This window comes from Erigeron canadensis, chromosome 2, assembly GCF_010389155.1.
Source record: "Erigeron canadensis isolate Cc75 chromosome 2, C_canadensis_v1, whole genome shotgun sequence".
In the NCBI taxonomy this organism is placed as follows: domain Eukaryota; kingdom Viridiplantae; phylum Streptophyta; class Magnoliopsida; order Asterales; family Asteraceae; genus Erigeron; species Erigeron canadensis.
In genome coordinates this window covers 4,249,584-4,270,630 of record NC_057762.1, presented here as the reverse complement: position 1 = coordinate 4,270,630, position 21,047 = coordinate 4,249,584, and the positions used below count along the sequence as shown (strand labels likewise).

General features: G+C 33.7%; 2 protein-coding genes across 3 annotated transcripts; both read right to left on the bottom strand.

Annotated features, from left to right (window-relative positions):
* Window positions 1–1,548: 1,548 nt before the first annotated feature.
* On the bottom strand, window positions 1,549–8,295 carry LOC122587066 (thylakoid lumenal protein TL20.3, chloroplastic). 2 transcript variants are annotated; one of them, XM_043759137.1, is made up of 7 exons: window positions 8,132–8,295; window positions 7,829–8,033; window positions 7,669–7,698; window positions 7,215–7,321; window positions 2,993–3,027; window positions 2,734–2,862; window positions 1,549–2,001 (listed from the first exon to the last, which is right to left on the bottom strand). In XM_043759137.1, exons 1-7 carry the CDS (start codon window positions 8,268–8,270, stop codon window positions 1,810–1,812), a joined length of 837 nt encoding a protein of 278 aa, XP_043615072.1. In that variant the 5' UTR covers window positions 8,271–8,295; the 3' UTR covers window positions 1,549–1,809. The 2 variants fall into 2 exon arrangements, with proteins under 2 accessions (XP_043615072.1, XP_043615073.1); XM_043759138.1 differs by having other exon boundaries at window positions 7,829–8,003.
* Window positions 8,296–9,773: 1,478 nt separating this feature from the next.
* Window positions 9,774–18,321, bottom strand: LOC122587024. Its single transcript, XM_043759083.1, has 7 exons — window positions 17,975–18,321; window positions 17,735–17,829; window positions 16,602–16,719; window positions 16,359–16,477; window positions 10,832–11,018; window positions 10,597–10,740; window positions 9,774–10,159 (listed from the first exon to the last, which is right to left on the bottom strand). Exons 1-7 carry the CDS (start codon window positions 18,272–18,274, stop codon window positions 9,869–9,871), a joined length of 1,254 nt encoding a protein of 417 aa, XP_043615018.1. The 5' UTR covers window positions 18,275–18,321; the 3' UTR covers window positions 9,774–9,868.
* Between the last annotated feature and the right edge of the window lie 2,726 nt (window positions 18,322–21,047).

Sequence of the window (21,047 nt, the reverse complement as noted above, 5' to 3'; positions counted from 1 at the left end):
AATTTATTTATATATTTCTTTTTACTATCGGATTACATATACAACCATTATTTGGTATATCAACATAAATTTTTCTTTAATTGTCCACATAATAAGCAGGTTACTAACTTATTATCAATGATTTGACATCTTAAAATTGAACAATTTGAAAGAAAAAGTAATCAACATAAACATTTAGGAGTATAAAAATGGATGTGACTGTTTAAATTAAAAAATTATTTAAATCTGGGACTTCGAATCATCATAAAACATATAAATGAAAATCATTGAACGACAACGGGTGCAATAATAAAAGACATAAAAGTTAGTGGACTTTATCCTACGAATAAGGAGTAGGCTAGGGACACTATTGTAAGTTCAGCTAAAAGTATTAATCGTACCATTGGACCTATATTTCTTTCCATTTAAAATATCTTTATTGTTTATCATCTTAACAACTACGTAATATATTGTATTTTATCAAACTAATCAGCTAATTATAGCAGAGATATTCCATCGTCCAACTATTTCAATGCTTACAAAACCGGTCATTTTCACATGACATAAAACAAATCATTTTTTTGGAAACATACCTTAAAAACAAAATAAACTATATTTCGTCGAACTATTTCAAGACTTTTGTATAACTTTACAGATTTTTAATTATATATTTATCATGAAGACCTTGTTATAAAATATTATATCTTATATAAGTTGAATATAAAATTTAATAATTTGTGACGTCACTGAAATACAACAAAACAAGTTGTGGTATTTGTCTACCACACAAATAAATGAAGCAACAACCGCCTCCTAGATTATTGCAATTTATTCATGGCGATAAAAGTATGGACTCATGTGGCGGCTTTCAATCCAAAGCATTTAAGAAACTAGTCGACTTTTGGTTATTAAATATAGCAACGTGGAAACAGATTTGATTAACGATCGATCAAATGGTCGCATCTTGATTACGGAGTATGAGTAAAAAAAAAAAAGATGAGTTACACACTTACACCCAACTCTTGCGAAAACACCTATGCCGTCAACATTGCGTTGATGATGCATGAGTTTGGAACCCATAATGGGTTGGGAAATACATATGATCATTGAGGGTGTTTACAGGGTAAAAAGTAAATTCTTTCTTGGCTGGAATGTAAGAAAAGAGAAGAAAAAGTATAAAAATACATATATGAAAACACACTACTGTATTCTTTTCTTGTATAATCAGAAATGCACAACATATTTTGAATGAAAGAAAAATGAAACCACTGCTTGAAATAACTAAACATGAGGAATTATTATATGCTGTCAAGTCATGATAGCTGTTGAGTTTGAATATTTGTTGTAAAAGTTAAATTAAATATAAAAAATGTAAAACGGATTGAGATGTAGTACGGTCTAGTCTCTAGTGATGTCAACAAAATCAAAGGATGTGGATTGAAAAAGGTAAAAATAATGTGGCATAGTGGAAATGTTGAAATGTGGGTTAAAAATTAGGGTATGGGTTGGGTTGCCATTGTCCAAAAACAAACTTAACGGGCTGGAGTTTGGTATCACCGGATCGAACTATTGACAGAAATAACAATAACTATATCCTCATAAATAATCATCATTCAGATTGTCAATTTCAACACCAGAAAAATCAAATCAGGCTGCTGGGTTTTCGCTCTGAAAAACCCATTCGAGATGTATTGTAATATTTATGATACAATACTTTTGTAGTTTAATGTTTAATCTCATGTGAATAATATTTTTCCTAATCCACATGTTTTAATCTGAGTATGAATAATAATGTTCTTGGATACATGTTCGTTTTGTTGGGGTATATAATTACTTTGCGTCGCATAGTCCTGTGCCATCATCACAGAATCCGTCGCGGTCTAGAAGTTTCTGTGGTGGGGCGCTTAACAATGGAGAAGATGGACTACCGTAGGCGTTACGTCTGCTGTTTCCACACCCTAAACTTGTCCTCGTGCTAACTCCTGTTGTAGGGTTTGTTCCACTTGCATACTTGCAAAGTGCCTACATCATATCCAATTTTTAAATGTATAGTTACGTTTGGTCAGGGATTTCAAGAATTATACAAATGAATATATGATTTAGTAAGAGCTCTAGAAATCCTCTAATACCATAGTTTGCTAAATGGGTGAATCGGGTTAAAGGTACGAATCGGGTTGGGTTATGGTTTTTGCAGTTAAATGCTTTATAACAATAAAGATTTAATTATCTGATAAAATGTAAATGAACACTGCATGTCAAGAAATAACTTTGTGCAACTTCCTATCTGCTTGACCCGTTCTCTCCATACTTCATATTTTACTCGACACTTATGGTAGATGTAACCTAAAACTGTTCATTCATAACAAAATTGGACAATATTAAATAACATTGGGCTAAAGTTTCTTGGTTAAGAATGACCATAGTTTATATGTTCTTTACCAAGACAATTGGAGATCCTAGAATAAGATCAATCTAACTAAAGTAATTTTAAAAACATTTAGCATATAGGCGGTGATTGTGTTGATGGTCAATATATTTTTGATCTATATTGAAAGAGTACTCAGCCTTTGCCTAATATATACTTATGTGAAGTACTACAGTATCATATATCTTCTTTTCTTCCTAAACAATTATAGTATGATAGTTTAATATGTCTTAATGGCTTAAAAGTTTGTATACAAAATACTAAGATATATTCTACCATTTTTACGATTACTAATATGTAAAGACTATATAAAATAACTGGTACTAAACCTGTTTTTGGGAAAGGTCCAAAACAGCATCACTAAAATCAGCGCCTTCAATAATAGCACGTCCAAGATCGCTGCGGGTTAGAACGGTTCTTACTAGGATGGCATTTGTGAGATTAGATTCATTTAAGACCTGTTGATAGAAAATATGAACATAAGAATATGATTATTAAATAGATGAAGAGTTAACATATAGTGATAGCTGGGGTAGCTGCCTAAGTATTAAGCAGTAGCGGATAGTCTAAAAGGTATATTTGGCTTACCATACGATCCATTAGTGTATCACTGAAATCTGCCCCTATAAGTAACAAAATTAAAATTTTCATCAGAAACAGTGTGACGATTAATGAAACTAGATTGTGTAAAATGTCCTAGAAAAGTTACAAAAAGATGCTGTTGAAATAGGTAGGAAATGCCTTTTAAGAACTTGGTTGATTTGAATTGAATAATGCTTTTGCATGTAGCTAACTTGAGAAACTTTGTGCTTTTATTAGAAAAAGAGACATGTGAATGAAATTAGGTATTTGGAGTTAATTAAGTTTAAGACGATGTACCCTCAATCTGGAAAATTGTCTATATTTTCACAGAATTATCCACCTTGACCCTATTTACTTACAAAATCTTGGTTTTGTAATTTTGTTCATGCAGTGACTCAATGGATTCTTCATGCAGTGACTCAATGCAGTGACTCAATGGATTCATAAGCTGATGACTATTATACGACAGAAAGCGCCTATCTTAGTATCTTTCAACTTATGAAAGAGCAGTCCGGCAATGGAAACCAAGAATATGTTGGCGTAATGTGTTGTCATCGGCCCAGTTAAAAGGCTACTGAGTTCTATTTCCTTTAAGTACTAGTTAACTTGTGTGTGTGCGTGTTTAATTCCTAACAGAATGTTGTCTGCAAAGCAGGACTTCCCAAAAGCATTTTACGCATGAGCATTAATTAGTATCAAAGGAAAACCTTTAAAACATATCACTATATCAGCTATCAGTTTTGGTGTTCCCCAATGGTCTAAACTCTAAACCGCGGAAAGTGGCTATGGTTCTAGATTTTCTAGTCAGAATGACTGGTAATTATAGAGAGTATGTGGGCCTTGTAGAATCTAAGGAAGGTCCTGCTGATTCAGGGACTTCTCATTTACCATATGTAGATCCTAAGGTAGTCAGTGATGATTTGATTTCTGTTTAATTGGACACCATGTCTAGTGGAGGTTCTTTCAATAGAGGAATACCCTGTTCAGAATATGAAGAAACTGATATCGATGTGTTAATTAACAAAGTGATTCGTGATTTAGCAGATGAAAGGACTAAGATAGTTAGTGGTGATTTGGTTCCTTCTGAAATGGACAATATGACTAGTGGAGGCTCTACCAATAGAAAAATGTGGGGTCCAGATTATGGACTCAGTGACATCAACAAGTTAATTGATAACGATAAAAGAACACTTGATTTACCATATGAAGGTACCAAGGTAGTTAGTGATGATTTGGATTCTGTGTCTAGTGGAAGCTCTATTAATAGAGTAATGCTCAGTTCAGATTACGAAGACACGGATCTTGACCAGGTTATTAAGACACGTAAAGAAACAATTGAATTGCCATATAAAGGCGCCAGGGTAGTCACTTATAATTTGGTTGTACGTAGAACTCATTTTTAAAAGCTAGCTCGAAAGAAGAAGGGACATCAAGCCATCTAGGTTTATAAACCACCAGCCAATCCCATAACCTTGGCCGATGTGGGATCATAACATTGGTCCATGGGTATAGTGGAAGCTCTATCAATGGAAAAATGCTCAGTTCAGATTATGCAGACACAGATATCGACCATGTAACTAAGTCTCGTAAATAATGATTGATCTCCCCATAAAGGTGCCAGGGTAGTCGGTAATCATTTGGTTTCTGAGTCTAATGGAAGCTCTATCAAAATAGAAATGCTCAATTCAGATTATAAGACATGGGTATCGACCAATTAATTAAGACTCGTAGATAAATGATTGATTTGCCATAAGAAGGCGCAAGGGTAGTCAGTGATGATTTGGTCGATGAGTCTAGTGGAAGCTCTATCAATAGAGAAATGCTCAGTTCAGATTACGAAGGCACCGATCTCGACCACTTAATTAAGACCTGTGAAGGAATGATTGATTTGCCATATGAAGGTGCTCTAGTAATAGAGAAATGCTCAGTACAAACTAGGAAGACACGGATCTTAACGACTTAATTCATAATGATAAAGGAAAGCTTGATTTACCATATGAAGGCTAACGTAGTCACTGATGATTGGACTCTGCTTCTGGTGGAAATTCTAACGAAAGAGAATTGCTAAGTTCAGATGAAGACACTGATAATAAACAAGAAAGATGGATGAAAAAACAAGCAATGTGAAAATGTGCAGGTAGAAGGCGACATGCTGGGTCCTAATACTGAATTGAAAATTCATAGAGCAAGTGTAAAATATATTGAATAGAATCAATCTCAGGTCCAATTACAGATCAGTTGCCGATTAATAATTCACAAAAGTACAGCATTAGTATTAAACTATGTTGTTAATAACGGTGGTATAACGGTTATCGGTCCTTCCCCAAAATAACGGTCCCGTTATTAACGGTGGTATTTACCGTTATTTTACCGATATTTAGCTTTTAAAATTTCGGTTGTAACGGTGTTATTACAGGTTTTTTCCTTTTCCCCATTTTTTGGGCCCAAAACTAATAAATACCTTTTTTTTAATAGTCCATACTGCTAACAAAATAAAAGCCCAGATCCATCTAATATTTTAACACAAGATAAAAAAGAAAAACAAGTCCCAACCCTAATTTTCAATCAATCGATCGATCTACAGAAGCTCCCATGAGCAGCTTCCATCAGGTAGACAGCAGCTTGACTTTTAAGTTTAGTATAAAGTATTAACTATTTTGGAATTTTTACATATATATATCTATATATTTATTAAAACAATAGGAATCCTAACCTTTTAAAGCCCTCCTCAATATAAAGCTATTTTTAAAATTTGACACATAAGTTTTTATCCTATGTGTCATTATCACATTTTTTTGACAATATTTATCCATTAAATATTAAATAAAAAAGATATTTATATACAAACTTAAGAAACCAAATCCCTTATATTTAAGAAACAAATCCCATATGCAAAAAAGAAAACTAACACCGTATAAACTTAAATATGAGTTTAAATTTTTTATATATCTTTTTTTTCCTTGTAAAGGCAATATTCTGTATCTAACTTTTTTGATCTTGGATTCATTTAATCAAATCGTATATTATCAAAATCGTTTCATTATAGGAATTTAAATATTTCTAACTAGATAATGATATCACAATTTAATTCATTGAAGTTATGGGTTATGCGGGTTCATTTCTTTCACGGGTAGCAATTGTTTTAATAAAAACATAGGTTGTAATTACAGTTATTCCTAATCAAATACAATATTTAGAGCAAATATGCAACCACAAGATACTGTAAATCTTATTTAAACTAATTTTCACTATCCAAGTAGCACAACACCATTAGGTTTCTAAATATGTTCAACTAAGTTTAATTTTTTTTTTTTGGTATTTAAATGTTGAACATTATATATATTATTGATTTCAATGTCAATATTAAAACTTTTAAAAAATAAATTTAATATCCGCACATCGTGCGGGTAAAAAACCTTGTATATATATATATAATTATATATAGCAAAATATTATGATAACCGTTATACCACCGTTATAATACCTCTATAAACGATATATCAAATACCGGTGGTCGACCATTACAACCATTATTTGACCATTAACAACATAGGTATTAAACCCTTTGAGAAAGAAAATGGTATCTATGCATGTGATGTTAAAAGAATGGCCATTAATCATACTGATACCCATAAACAACTTCATTCTCGCAAAGAAAAGTTTCAGTTGTTAGATGTTTTCTTCCAGGATGTGGGCCAGATGCTGCACCTTTGCACCTTATACGACGAAAAATTAGAGGGAGCCATACCCGACTCTAGAAGGCATATGTTGATTTCTAAGTCGTGTAACTCATTAGAAGCAGAGTGGGACTCTCAGAGGATATTTAAATTCCAAATTACTGTTACTAAGGGTTCTGCACACAGATTGTCGGCGGAGATGTACTACAGCTAAGGGGAACAGGAGTAAAAGACAATTTATTACTTACGATGTAACTTAGTTTCAGATTGCATATTTTTAAAGATTTCATTTATGTATCAAGGGGTAAATGGGTGGGAACCCTCTAGTCCCATGTACCGAATAGGTACCCCGTATCCTGAGTCACTACCGCATAGACTACAGCCCGTTGACTCCCCAAAGAACTAGGTGGGAGGGAATTTGCTTAGCAAGGATTCGAACCCGCACCTTTTAGCTGCCTAACTCTTTGTTAGGGGCCGGTACCACTGGGGTTTCACCCCATTAGTTTTCATTCATGCATCAAACATTTTGAAATATGAAGGTTCTTAATTACCTGTGAAATTTGCTTTGTATGCTACTGCTTTTTCAAGATATGCACCGTTGAATGTTGAACCACTGAAATCTGATTCTCTCATATCAGCCGATGTAAAATTTGCTCTCCTGTAGCCACACATTTCCTACTTTAAGTAAGCATAAGTGAAAGATTCAACTAAAATTTAAACAATTTTTTTTTTTTTTCATATTTGCTTCTTTTATTTTATACTCGATAGGAAGGGAGTGTTCAAATAAGCAATTTCCCTTTTTTATCCAAATTGCTTATCTGATATTATACAAAGTAAAATACTTTGTTTTTAATAAGTTGCTCGCTGTTGCTTATTCCGACAGTTTATCTAAATTTTATTTATTCTCTCGTTAAACGCTTCTTTTATGCTTATATATGAGCAAAATCACATACATTCAACAACTATAATTATATATATTAAAAAAAATGTAAACAAACATTTTACCTGAAATTTTCGTTCACATGAACCGCCTTCCTGCCAAAAAACATCTCAATTTTCAATCAAATATAAACGCTTTTAACACACTTAACTAAATCAACTTGTGGTAAATAAAATTAACTAAGTAGTAAAAAAGTAAATGTAAAAAACCTAAAAAAAACAAAACCTGAGGTCAGCAGAGCCGAATTGAGCAGCGGAACCGATACCGAATTCGCCGCGAACATCGGCTTCGTACTTATTAAGATCGGCTAATGCATACATACTAGTATTATCAAAAGAAGTGAATGTAATCACGGCAGCTGCTAATGCACTTGAAACCATAGCTTTCCATTTCTTATGCTCTACAGTTTTCAAATCATTTCTATCACTATCTGTTATAAAAATTAAAAACTATGATTTGTTAAAAACTTAAAATACATATAATTATTTTCATGAAATTAAACAGGGAGATTAAAAGGAATAGAAATACCTTTATTACTGGAATTGAAGTTTTTGTGTGGATTTGATTGACAAATTATAAATGATTTTGATGGAGGAGATGAATGTGAAATTGAGAAATTGTGTGTTTTGATAATTGGGAATGATGATGAGAGTGAAGTTAGCGCCATATCTGTACGGTTGTGTTTTTGTGTGTTGTGTATTCTAGTGAAACAAAATTGAATGGATTAGGAGAAGCGTGAGAAGCACGTGATGGACTCAACACTTGTCTATTTCTTGTGTTGATTTTACATATGGATATTGGATAATATAATTAATGATTTTTTTTAACAGCTTTAATAATTAATGATTCTTTTTATGTCACAAATTTTTTCATTTTTTTTATTAAAAAAAAAAACGTAATCGAAGATATAGAGATCTTTCAAATTATCACAATAAAATTAAAATAATCTTGATCATTGAAATATAGTCAAAGAATCAAGATTTAAAAATATCATTTATTTTTGATTTTTGATTTAATCTAATGAATGAAAGGCAAAATAGCTTAACGGGCAACTGACGTGGTATTTACTCGAAATCTCGCTTCTTGATTGTCTCTTTTAAGAATAAAAATTTATTTTGGCTGCATTTTATCTCTATGAGGGTGGAGGAGTGGGGGAGAGGGTTGACAGGGAGCTGGAGGCTAGCGAGCTGGAGGAGGACCGGAGGCTAGTGAGCTCTAAGCTCGTGGAGGGTTGGGAGGGGGATGAGGGAAGAAGGACTGAAGGTGTAAACTAATCTGACCGTTGCAGGGACCAACTATGTAAGTTTGCAGACGCCAAGGACTAAAATTGTAAACTAGGCCAAACTATTTTTTTTTAAGCTGTTGTACACACGTTTTTTTTCCCCTCCAACCTTGTAACTTTTTTTTTTAGCAAAGTGAAATTTTAGCTGCTTTTTTTTTTACCAAGATGAAATTGCTTATGTTTTCTTATTGCTCGTAGTAAGAGTTTTTATTTTATTTTTTTTCCCAAACTTTTTTTTTGACATAGTATAAACTTCTTTTTTTAATTATATAATGTTTTATTTTTATTATGTAATGTGCTTTTTTAATATTACGTAATGTGTTTTATTATTAATAAAATATATAAATTAAAAAAGGGTTAATTATGCAAAATTTATAATGTTAAGGATAAATTATTAAAATTTAAAAAAAAGGTTGGGAGTGATGTTGCCACTAAAAAAAGTTTTAAAAAAAAGTTAGAGGGTTAAAATGAGATGGAGTAATTTAATTGAATAATCGAAGGGAGATGAGAGGGATGGAAAGTGATAACTCCCTCCATCCTGATATACCATTTTTTTTTAATATGTTTGTAGTATTTTTTCTTTTTCATCTACAAACAACAATAGTTATTTAACATGTTTTTGTGATCTCCGATGAATACTTAAAAAACAAAGGTTTATTTACAAAATATTGTATATTTTAATTAATTAATTAACTACGTAAACAACGTCCAATGATAATTATGTCAACAGTACATCGACTATCACTATTTTTTTTAGAACGACGTGTTAATTTGTTAGTGGTTCGAAGCCTAGCAGTGTCATATGCTAGCGGTTGGAACCCGCAGGCACCCCTAGAGACCAAGGGTGCGATAACACGACCCACACGCGTCCGAAGAGGTAAATACAACTTTTACAATGAGAGATGATGAATTTATCATAAAATACAACTTTTACAGCATAATGTATAAGTTGTTAATGCATTGGAGAACGATGTTCTAACCACTCATTGTTTGGTCTCGAAAAAGTAAGTTGATGAGACGGCCAAGCCATCTACATCATAGGTGCGAACCAATCTCTGCCTTTTTGTAGGTGATTCGAGCCAGCAGAACTCCAAATGGAAAGCTTTGGCTTCGGAAACCTGTTTTCCCACATCACATGGGCAGCCCATGTACATACCCCCAGGCAGTAACGTTATCTGGTAACCACCATCGTAGGTGACCAAGTTATCAGACATGGTACCCGTCCAACGGACGTTTGCTGTTGCCTTTTTAACCTTGTACGTTGAAGTTTGATCCTGTTTGCATTGACAAAGATGTCAGTTCATCTAAACACATATAGATTGTTATAACCATAAATGACATTTGATTTTGTTAGTCACATAACACATTGAGATTTGTAATGAACCATCAATGAAATGAATAGGTTAGCAAAGGATTTGGGCCAAATAGGTAACATTTTTTGGACGGACTAAAACAGGTTGGCTTGACCGGCATTCTCTGTTTTATTTCAGTAGTACCAAAAGAATTAATATGATCATAAACAAATACGATTTAAAAACATAGAAGGTTGTACACAATTGAGTACACCTTGTAAGAGCTGCAAACATTTCATCTGTTTTCTTCTTATCTATCTTTTGAACCAGCTAGAATTGAGATATAATGCAAATGACCCATCTTACAAGTATGTTGACCATTATCAACAATTATTTAAACAACTATAGCAACGAAATACCTGAATTAGTTGACCATTCTCTTTGAATTTAAGTGACGTCACGGTATCAGCTTCAGAATCTGTGGCACCATAAACACCGCTACGCTTTGTTACAGAGTGGCCTTTCCATGTTCCAAGATGAGGAGTGAGTCTACTTGTATTGTCCTATGATGAATAAAAGTGATGAGAATAGCATTCTACTAAAAACGAGAGATACTATAACTTGAATTTTTTCTTTAATGAAACCATAAAATACCTCTGATTCGTCAAGGAACGGTGGAGTAACGACTCCAACCCCTTTCTGCTCGAAAAAGAGGATAAGCATCTCTACTATACCTTTTGGATCCATTATATGGAATGCTCTTGCTCGTAAATCTTTATCTAGTGAATAAAGACAACTCTCGCACACAATAGAAGGCAGTTTCGAAGGAAGCTTTAGGTTTCTGCAAGTAAAGCAGTAATAACAAAGGTAAGACAATAGTCGGGGTGTTGGCACTAACAAATTAAATATTGTTACATGGCTAATTGAAAAGGATGCAATTAAATGTAAAATAGGAGTTCAGGGGGGTTATCGTAAAATAGGATACTTGAGGGGCCATTAGTGTTAATACCGGTTAGAATTTGAGCGGGAAAAGTCGTTAATTTGAGCGGGAAAAGTCGTTGCTGGCAGTTACTCAATTTTGTGTATAAATAACCCGGTATATCAATAAAATCATTAGCTTTTGTGTGTAAATTCATTTCTCTCTCTAAGTTTCTGTTATCTTCGTAACAAATTGGTATTAGAGCTCTAATCGCCGGCCTCTTCTCCGGCGACGGTTCTGGTAATCAACTCCATTCATTGCGGCGAATCTCTAGCGAGTATCGGAATCATAGATTCCTCCATTTTTGATCGGAATTCTGCTTCTTACAACGAGCAGTTTCCGTCATTACCTCCAGCCACGGTTACCGTTTATAAATCCAACAAAATGACGACACGTAATCAAGAAGTTGAAAAACTATCAAAAGATGTTTCTAAGAGTTGATTAATTTGCCAATACAACACATGGGGGTTTGTTATCTTTGAAGAACATGTTTACAGAGATGCAGAAGCCATGGGAAGCAAATTTTTCATGATTAGAGAACCAGAGGGCGGTGGTGCAAGGTGGGGATGGCGGTTGAGGTGGCCGTTGGGGCAATAACCGCCTCACAAAGGTGGAATTTCCAAAGTTTGAGGGTGATGACATGGAGGGATGGCTATATAGATGCCAACATTTCTTTGAATTAGATGAAACACCTGAGAACTATAAAATGAGATATGCAGCTGCTCATTTGGAAGGAAGAGCCCTGTCTTGGCATTTGGCATACATCAAATCAAGTGGAAAATCAATGCAGGATATTTCATGGGATGAATATGAGAGGTCAATCTCTGCAAGATTCGCACAAACCTTGGTAGAAGATGCCATGGGAGCACTGAAGGCTTTGACACAAAGTGGTGAATTGGATGAGTATTGTGATGATTTTGATTTGTTATTGAATAAAGTAAAATTACCTGAGGAATACACTGTGAGTTTATTCATTGAGGGGCTTAAACCAGAAATTAAGTGCCACATTAAATTGTTTCAACCAAAAACTCTTAGGGAAACATACTCATTGGCAAGAATGCAGAATCAAGCAAATAAATCATTAGGATATAAATCTTTGGGGTCAACCAGTTCCAAATCTGGATATAAACCTTCTTTCACCAAAACAAATACGTTGACCAGTGTGGCTAAAAAACCTCTCTTACCCAGCCCTCCAAGCACAAATGTTATAGTTCCTAAGAAAATTAATAGAAAGTTGATGGAAGAAAAAAGAGTAAGGAATGAATGTTTTTACTGTGATGAGTTCACTAGTGGTCATAGTAGAGTTTGCAAAGAAAGGAAGCAATTATTTTTGGTGGAAGTTTTGGATGATTCTAAAGAAGAAGTGTGTGCTATTGAAAGACAACTAAATACTATGATAGAACCAGAATTAGTTCAGAAAGATTTGGTTCAGAAAGATCCTCTTATTTCTCTGAATGCCATGATGGTATTCTATCATGTTCCACTATGCAAGTTGTGGGCTCAATTGGAACAAGAAGGCTGCATATTTTAATAGACAGTGGGTCCACACACAATTTCATGAGTGAAGCATTAGCCCTGAGGTTGAATTGTCCTATTATACAAAGTGACAGTTGCTAATGGCAGGAGTGTGGATTGTATGAGTTTGTGCAGAAACTTCAATCGGGGAATGTAGGGTACCAATTTTACAGCTCACATGTTACTGATTGAGTTAACAAATTATGATATTGTATTGGGAGTGCAATGGTTGGCAACACTTAATGATATAATATGGAATTTCAAGAATTTAACCATGAAATTTGAGGTGGGTCAACAGGTTTTTGAATTGATAGGGGTGGCCAACAAGGAGTGCAGTTATGTTCCATGGAAAAAATGAGTCAATTGGTGAGTAATAAGGAGAAGGTAGTACAAGCAGAGCTTTTTACCCTGCAAGAAATTTCTAATGAAACTAGCATGGCCTATCTTATAATACAAGGTTGTGAAAGGAATGAAAAATTGGAAAGTCTATTGGATAATTTTGCAGACATTTTTGAGATGCCAAAAGGGTTGCCTCCAAGTAGGGAATGTGATCACAGGATTAGACTTAAGGATGAGAAGGTTGACCTCAACTTAAAGCCATACAGATATCCAAGAGCTCAAAAGGACATCATACAGCAGATGACAAAAGAATTGTTGGACAGTGGCATAGTGAGGCATAGTACCAGACTACCAGTCCTTTTGCTGCACCAGTGGTCCTTGTAAAGAAAAAAGATGGCACATGGAGAATGTGCATTGACTATAGAAGGCTCAATGAAGCAACAGTTAAAGATGTTTATCCAATTCCATTGATAGAGGAGCTTTTGGATGAATTGCAGGATGCAACAATTTTTCCCAAGTTGGATCTGAGATCATGATACCATCAGGTCAAGACGCATGAGTTTGACATATACAAAACTGCTTTTAAAACACATGAAGGCCATTACGAATTTCTGGTACTTCCCTTTGGCCTTACTAATGCTCCAGCTACTTTCCAGGCCCTCATGAATGAGACATTTAGATCTGTGCTTAGAAAAAATGCCCTAGTCTTTTTTGATGATATATTAGTTTATAGTAAAGGTTTGGCTCAACATTTAGAAGACCTTAAGGTTGTGCTTGAACTAATGAGGCAAGATAACTTAAAGGCAAAGAGATCTAAGTGTGCCTTTGCAGCCAACCAAGTGGAAATTTTAGGCCTTGTAATCATAGAAAAAGGGGTGGCAACTGACCCAAGTAAGATTCAGGCCATCCAGAACTAAATGACCACCACAGTGAAACAACTGAGAGGTTTTTTGGGTTTATGTAGGTATTATAGAAGATTTATACGAAATTTTGGGATTATTGCAAAGCCATTAACTGATATGCTGAAGAAAGACAGTTTTGATTGGTCTGAAGAGTCTAAAGAGGCTTTTGGTAAGCTAAAAGAAACATTGAGCAATCCACCTGTCCTAAAATTACCAGATTTTTCTTCTACCTTTGTTTTGGAAACTGATGCTTCAGGGAAGAGTATGGGAGCAGTTCTAACGCAAAATGGACACCCCATTGCTTTCTTAAGCAAGGCATTGACTGGTAGGCAACAAACATGGTCTATGTATGAAAAAGAACTACTGGCGATTATTATGGCAGTCAAGCATTGGAATCATTATTTGGCTTCAAAACATTTCATCATAAAAACTGATCATCAGAGCTTGAAGCATTTGTTGGATCAGAAAATTGTGACTCCCTTATAACAGAAGTGGTTGGCAAAATTAATGGGTTATGACTTTGAAATAAGCTACAAAAAAGGTGGGGAGAATGTAGTAGTTGATGCATTATCTAGAGTTGAAGGGTTGGCAATTATGCAAATGGGAATTAGCTCAATTAATCCTATTTTACGGGAGAAATTGGTTAGAGCATGGCAAAATGATGCAGAATGTAAGCAGCTTATAGATAAACTGCAGCAGGGTGAGCAAATTCCTAATAAGAGTTGGGATGGCAGCTTGTTATTAAGGAAAAAGAAGATCATCGTGCCTAAAGATGCTTAGTTAAGAAGGGATATCATTTCTGCTTACCACTCTTCAGAAATTGGTGGTCATTCTGGAATTATACCCACATTGGCAAAATCAAAGATCTCTTTACTGGAAAAAATGTCTCAAGGATGTCAAGGTTTATATCAAGGAATATTCAGTCTGCCAAAAAGCAAAATATGAACCTGTGGCTTCACCAGGATTATTGCAGCCACTACCCATCCCAAAGTCCATCTTCACTGACATTTCAATGGACTTCATTTCAGGCTTACCAAAAGTTCAGGGAAAATTTTTGTGGTGGTAGATAGGCTTACCAAATATGCACACTTTATTCCGCTGGCTCATCCATTTATTGCTGCTTCAGTTTCCCAAGTGTTCTTAGACACCATCTTTAAGATTCATGGGTGTCCACTGACCATTGTGTCAGATAGGGATCCACTTTTTATCAGTAATTTCTGGAAAGAGTTTTTGAGACTGCAAGGAGTGGAACAAGCAATGTCTTCCTCTTATCATCCCCAGACAGATGGACAAACATAAGTGTTGAATCGATGCTTGGAGTCTTATTTGAGGTGTATGTGCATGGATGTTCCTCTGAATTGGGTTAAATGGGTTCCTTTGGCCCAATGGTGGTACAACACCACCTGGCATTCAACTATCAAAATGACACCCCATGAGGCCTTATTTGGTATTAAACCAAATATTCACATCCCATACATTGCAGGTGACACTGCTGCCCAAGGAGTGGAAGAATAGGGAATTTGTGGTTGGGGATTCGGTGTATGTTAAACTTCATCCTTTTGCTCAAAAGACTTTAAAAACATACTCAAACAGGAAGCTATCTCAAAAAACTTTTGGCCCTTCCTTAATTTTGCAGAAAATTGGTAAGGTTGCTTATAAACTGGATCTTCCTAAAGAAGATCAGTTTCATCACACTTTCCATGTTTCATTATTGAAGAGAGCTCATGGGTTGCTACCTCAACCCACTCCTATACCTTAAGGGTCCAGATTTCTCCTGCAACCCAAAGTTGTTTTGGACAGGGGAATTGTCAAAAAAGGAACCAAGGGAGCAATTAAAGTGTTGATTCAATGGGACGGATTGCCAATGATTGAAGCTACTGGGAGTTCTTAGATGAGGTGCAATGCAGATTTCCTACTTTCCAATTTTGTGGGCAAAATTGTTAAGAACCGGAGGGTATTGTTACATGGCTAATTGAAAAGGATGCAATTAAATGTAAAATAGGAGTTCAGGGGGGTTATTGTAAAATGGGATACTTAAGGGGCCATTAGTGTTAATACCGGTTAAAATTTGAGTGGAAAAAGTCGTTGGTGGCAGTTACTCAATTTTGTGTATAAATAACCCGGTATATCAATAAAATCATTAGTTTTGGTGTGTGTGAATTCATTTCTCTCTCTAAATTTCTGTTACCTAATTGTAGCTTATAAAGGAGCAAACAGATGCAACATTATGCACATTGAGCAGTTACAAACTTTACATAGGCAGGTCAAGAGTTTCAAAAATGAGTAAACAAGGCTCAGACTTCAGGTTCGTTTGCTGTTATTCCACCTATACTTATTACACAGTTTGTACATAATAACACAATACTACTTGCAGTCAGAACATAATAATGATGTATATTGGTAACAAGACTGCACACACTCAAATTGTGGAGCTTAGAATACTCACTTGGGTGATTCCTCTCCGATGTCGTCTTCACCTAATACTCCTTGTCTTAATATTGTTTCTAACATGCCAGCAGTTTGGTACCTTAATGCAAATGCCTTCTGTTGGGGAAAGAATCCAATCTGTAGACTAATTACAGTGGATATTTAGCAGGAGAAGATATCATAAGCAATGACCATATATAAAAGTACATCTTTACAGTTTACACAAGATTCAATCTAAAAGTCTACCTGTAAAAAAACTCACCTGTTGATATTTTTCTGCGGTAAACATGTTTGTTTCTTTGATTTTGTACTCTGCCCATTCCTCTTCGTCATCAGTTTCAGATGCTGAATAGCTTGATGAAGATTGTTTAATGTATAGCCTAATAATATTGATAGCTAACATTATCAACAGAGTAATATACAGCAGAGACAAAGTATCAAATATGAACTGTTTGTATATTTGGACATTTGGTTCAAACTATTCTCTATCTTGCTACTTTATGTCATAAAATGGTAATGTACTCAAGTCAGCGGTCCGTTTTATTTGGTAATTATCTATACTTCTACCACATTATATAAAGCATTTACCCAACCCCATATTAGGATTAAGGAAACCAACAAGGTTGGATAAGTTGTTAACCCTCTTCTCTTTGTAGATAGAGGTTAAGGATTCTATCCTCGTGTGTTGTAAGGCTGTAGGCCATTTTCTATCTTAGATAGAACCTGGAAGCAATCTTTCTACACCGTCGTGGTAGGGGTAAGGACGTAAGGTTGTCTACATCTTAACCTCCCCCGTAGACTGTTGAGGTATTGGGACCCAAACCCACAGAAGACGGCATTGTGCTTACTTTACCATATTAGAATTAAGGACCTCGAATAGGATTGCCCCATACCACTCTCTCTTTTCCACCCAATAAGAATGTCACACATCACCCTCACCCTCTGGTCCCTCTCTTACACCACCACCACCGATAAATGAAAAAACCGTCAAAAACTATTTGTTGCATGGGTACTTGCTAATACTCAATACCAGGGCTGTAAACGAACTTCCCATTATTAAACATAATATGATAACGAAATCTATAATAACCAAACTAGTCCATTTGCTTGATGAGGTGGTTTGCGACATTATCTTTTTTACTGGGTCTACTTGTCAACTATGTCACAAAACTACCTCAATATTCCATTTGAAAATATTGTAGTTACAGAGTATAATTACCACAATAGACCAGTAAACCAAGTACACTGCTGCTATTCTATGTCATTATTCCATGTTACAAACTATACTTAATAGCGAAATCGCAAATTGATTTATAAATTTAACACAGTTCTCTTGTAACTTTGTAATATAATCAAGTTAAATTTAACATTAAAAAGAACTAAAAAGAAACTTACGTTTGAATCAAGCTGATTAACTCATTTTCACCATAAGATCCAGCAGACAACCTCGTATCGATTTTATGAATCAGCTTCCCCTTTGCATCAAATTGCTATAACCATCACCCCATCATCATATATATACAAAAAAAAAAAAAAAAACATCATTTCAAAACAACAACCTTAAATAAAGACAGACATATACACACAAAAAAACAGTTTGATACAAAATAATAATAATAGATAGAAAATACGGACATGAAAAGAACCAGTCCAGTTGCCCAAATTGAGTCGAATGAAACGCTTAAGAGCATCAACACTCATTGATTCATGGTCGCTGTCTTCTTCTTTTATATTCTTATTCTTATTATTCTGAACAACATTGGAGTTCTTGTTATATGCGTTGGTTGATAATGAATTTTGAATTCTACGAAATGGTTTTTTTAGGGGGTGGTTTATGGAAATTGAATTTGGGGAATTATTATTGCAACTACTACTGGTAATGCTGTAAAAAGCTCCAATTGGACAGAATATTGCTGCTGCTGCTGCTGCCGCCATTTGAGTTTAGTGGATACCACCCAAGTATCTCCTTATCTACATTCAAATCAACTTCTTCGGCTTTTAATTTCTTGCAAGACGTTTTACCGGGTCGGGTTTGGGCCATTGGTTTCTTTTATTTTTCAATTATATAATAATATTAATAAAGTAAGTAGATATATTTAATCACATGTTAGATACACGGATTAATTATCATATATTTAAAATAATATTGAACTTATCTATCCTTCTTACTAAAGAATATACCTTCAGAGGAAGGGTTATTTGAGAACTCACAAATAAAAAAAACACGAGAATAATTCTGGACCACTTATTTTCTTATATTTTCTCTCCCTTCCATTAAATAAGATCATTTAAAATGTTTTATCTCACAAATCGTAAATCGTTAGACGAAACAAAAAGCATGGGTAGTCTTAAAATTTCGTCCTCTTTCATTAGAGATCTAATTCCATATAATTTTGACGACTTTTTAATTTTTGTTTTTTTTTCCATTGCGTTCATCCTACACATGTGTAGGTTCATCTTACACATGTGTAAGATCATTGTTTTCACATGTAAATTATTAAATGAACATATGTACACAACAATAAAGGTCAAGGGTGGAGCCCGTTAATCCATGGCAGAGCCATGGTAGCCAAGGACGGAGCCCGTCAGTCCATGTCGGAGAAATAGCGGCTAAGGGCGGAGCCCGTTAGGTAGATCACCCCTCACTGGTCACCCCCTATGACCTATCACCCTCTATGACCTATCACCCCCACTAGCTTTGGTTTATGAATATCCTTAAAGGCGAAGCCCGTTCCGAATCATAATTTTTGTTCAACTTACACATGTGTAAGTTTAACCTACACATGTGTAAGTTCAACCTACACATGTGTAAGTTATGTGTAACTACCAAAAAGAAGACGAAAATTAAAAAGTCGTTAAAAGTATATCGAATTGGATCTCTAATGAAAGAGGACGAAATTTTAAGACTACTCATGTTTTTTGTTTTGTCTAACGATTTTCGGTTTGTGAGTTAGAACATTTTGAATGATTTGGGTGAATTTTATTATTTAATTGAAGAGAGAGAAAGAGGAAAAAAATGTGTAGTCCAGAATGGTTCTTGAGTTCTTTTTTTTATGAGTTCTCAAAATAACTCACCCCTATACCCCCCATATTGAAAGTTACATGGAGGAATTGTCTAAAATACTCTCTCATGTAACATTTTCATCTATCACCCTATAAAACATTTTCACATATACTATTCCCTTAACATTAATAATTAAATTACACTTACTCATTTACTTTTTAAAATATCTACATTAATCCTTTAAATCACATAAAGTACTTTTGTATGAAATATCTACAACACTCGACGTTGTCTCCACCACCAATACTCGCCGCCGCCACCACCGCCGCATTGCGCGGGTAGACTGCTAGTTTATCAAAAGATCTTTGTAAATTTAAATTAAATTTTGTTTATATCATACTAGATTAAACTTGTGCGCTGCGTAGATAATTTATGTCATAATAAAAGCTAAAAAAATAATAATGAAATATGATAACCCAAATTGCGATAAAACCAATGTGACAGTAGAATTGAATCAATTATGGAACTATATATGTATAGATTTAAATATCTAATGAAAAAAACCAATAATACCTTTCTAAACAAGTATATAATTTTTTTTTTGTTAAACCCTACAATAATGAGATATAATTGATCTCATACTTATTTATAAATAACTAGGTCTTCTACCCGTACGATGTGTGATTATTTAAAAATGTTGTTTTAGTTATATGAATATTTATAATAACTTTTAACAACTATACGTTATTTAAGCATATACTACAATGTAATATATAATATTGGTTATATTGGATAGTAAAATTAAGAAATAAATAATTTGAAAACCAAATATTTTTCAATTTTAAAAATAGATTTTAAATTCATACGGTTTCAATTATGATATAGAATGTGATTTTTTACTTTTATTTTTTTAAGATTTTGTTTATATATAGATTTTATTTTTATAAAGTTAAAAGTTTAGATAATGAAAATTTTGTAGATTTATATATTGTAAAAAAATATAGAGATGCCACATAGGATAAAGACCTATGTGGCAATTTTTAAAAATAGCTTTAAATTGTAGAAGACTTTAAAATGTTAGGATAACTACTATTTTAATATTTATATAGAAGATATAATAAAATGTAAAATAAATAATAATAATAATAGATACGGTAAGAATTAGAAGTTTATCCTACAATATCCTACTTTACTAAATAGTTTTTATATATTATAGCAACATAATTAAAATTAGATGGAAACTCATTATCCAAATTGCCTAAATAAAAAAAAAATAATAATAATTACAAAATTAACCACAAAATTACATGTAGGATAATAGCTTATTTGAAAATTAAAGATTATATCCACTGAAGCCCTAACATATCATTTCTTAGTTATATAAAGAGAAAAGGTGACTGATAATGTAAATAAAAAGTAATTGATAGTTATATAATCCACAATTTATGATAATATAAAATAAATTGTCGAATAAAACTAATGTAAAATAATAAGATTATGATATATCAATATCAATATATATATATATATATATATATTAAAACATACAAATGAAATATAATACTTATTGTAAATAAATTGTAAAAAATCTTTTTTAATAATCTATATTATTAAATATAATATAACTTTAAAGAGCGGATTGTTTTATTTATTAAAGAGTATAGATTAGATGTATAGGGGAACTAAAATTAAGAAATAGAAGTA

Coding starts and splice junctions, on each gene's coding strand:
- LOC122587066 (XM_043759137.1), bottom strand. CDS start 8,270: ATGGCGCTAACTTCACTCTCATCATCATTCCCAATTATCAAAACACAC. Junction 3,028..7,214: donor ATACAAAGCAAATTTCACAG/GTAATTAAGAAC, acceptor TGTTACTTATAG/GGGCAGATTTCAGTGATACA. Junction 2,002..2,733: donor TGGACCTTTCCCAAAAACAG/GTTTAGTACCAG, acceptor GATATGATGTAG/GCACTTTGCAAGTATGCAAG.
- LOC122587024 (XM_043759083.1), bottom strand. CDS start 18,274: ATGGCGGCAGCAGCAGCAGCAGCAATATTCTGTCCAATTGGAGCTTTT. Junction 11,019..16,358: donor ATCGGAGAGGAATCACCCAA/GTGAGTATTCTA, acceptor CTTTACTTGCAG/AAACCTAAAGCTTCCTTCGA. Junction 10,741..10,831: donor CGTTCCTTGACGAATCAGAG/GTATTTTATGGT, acceptor TATTCATCATAG/GACAATACAAGTAGACTCAC.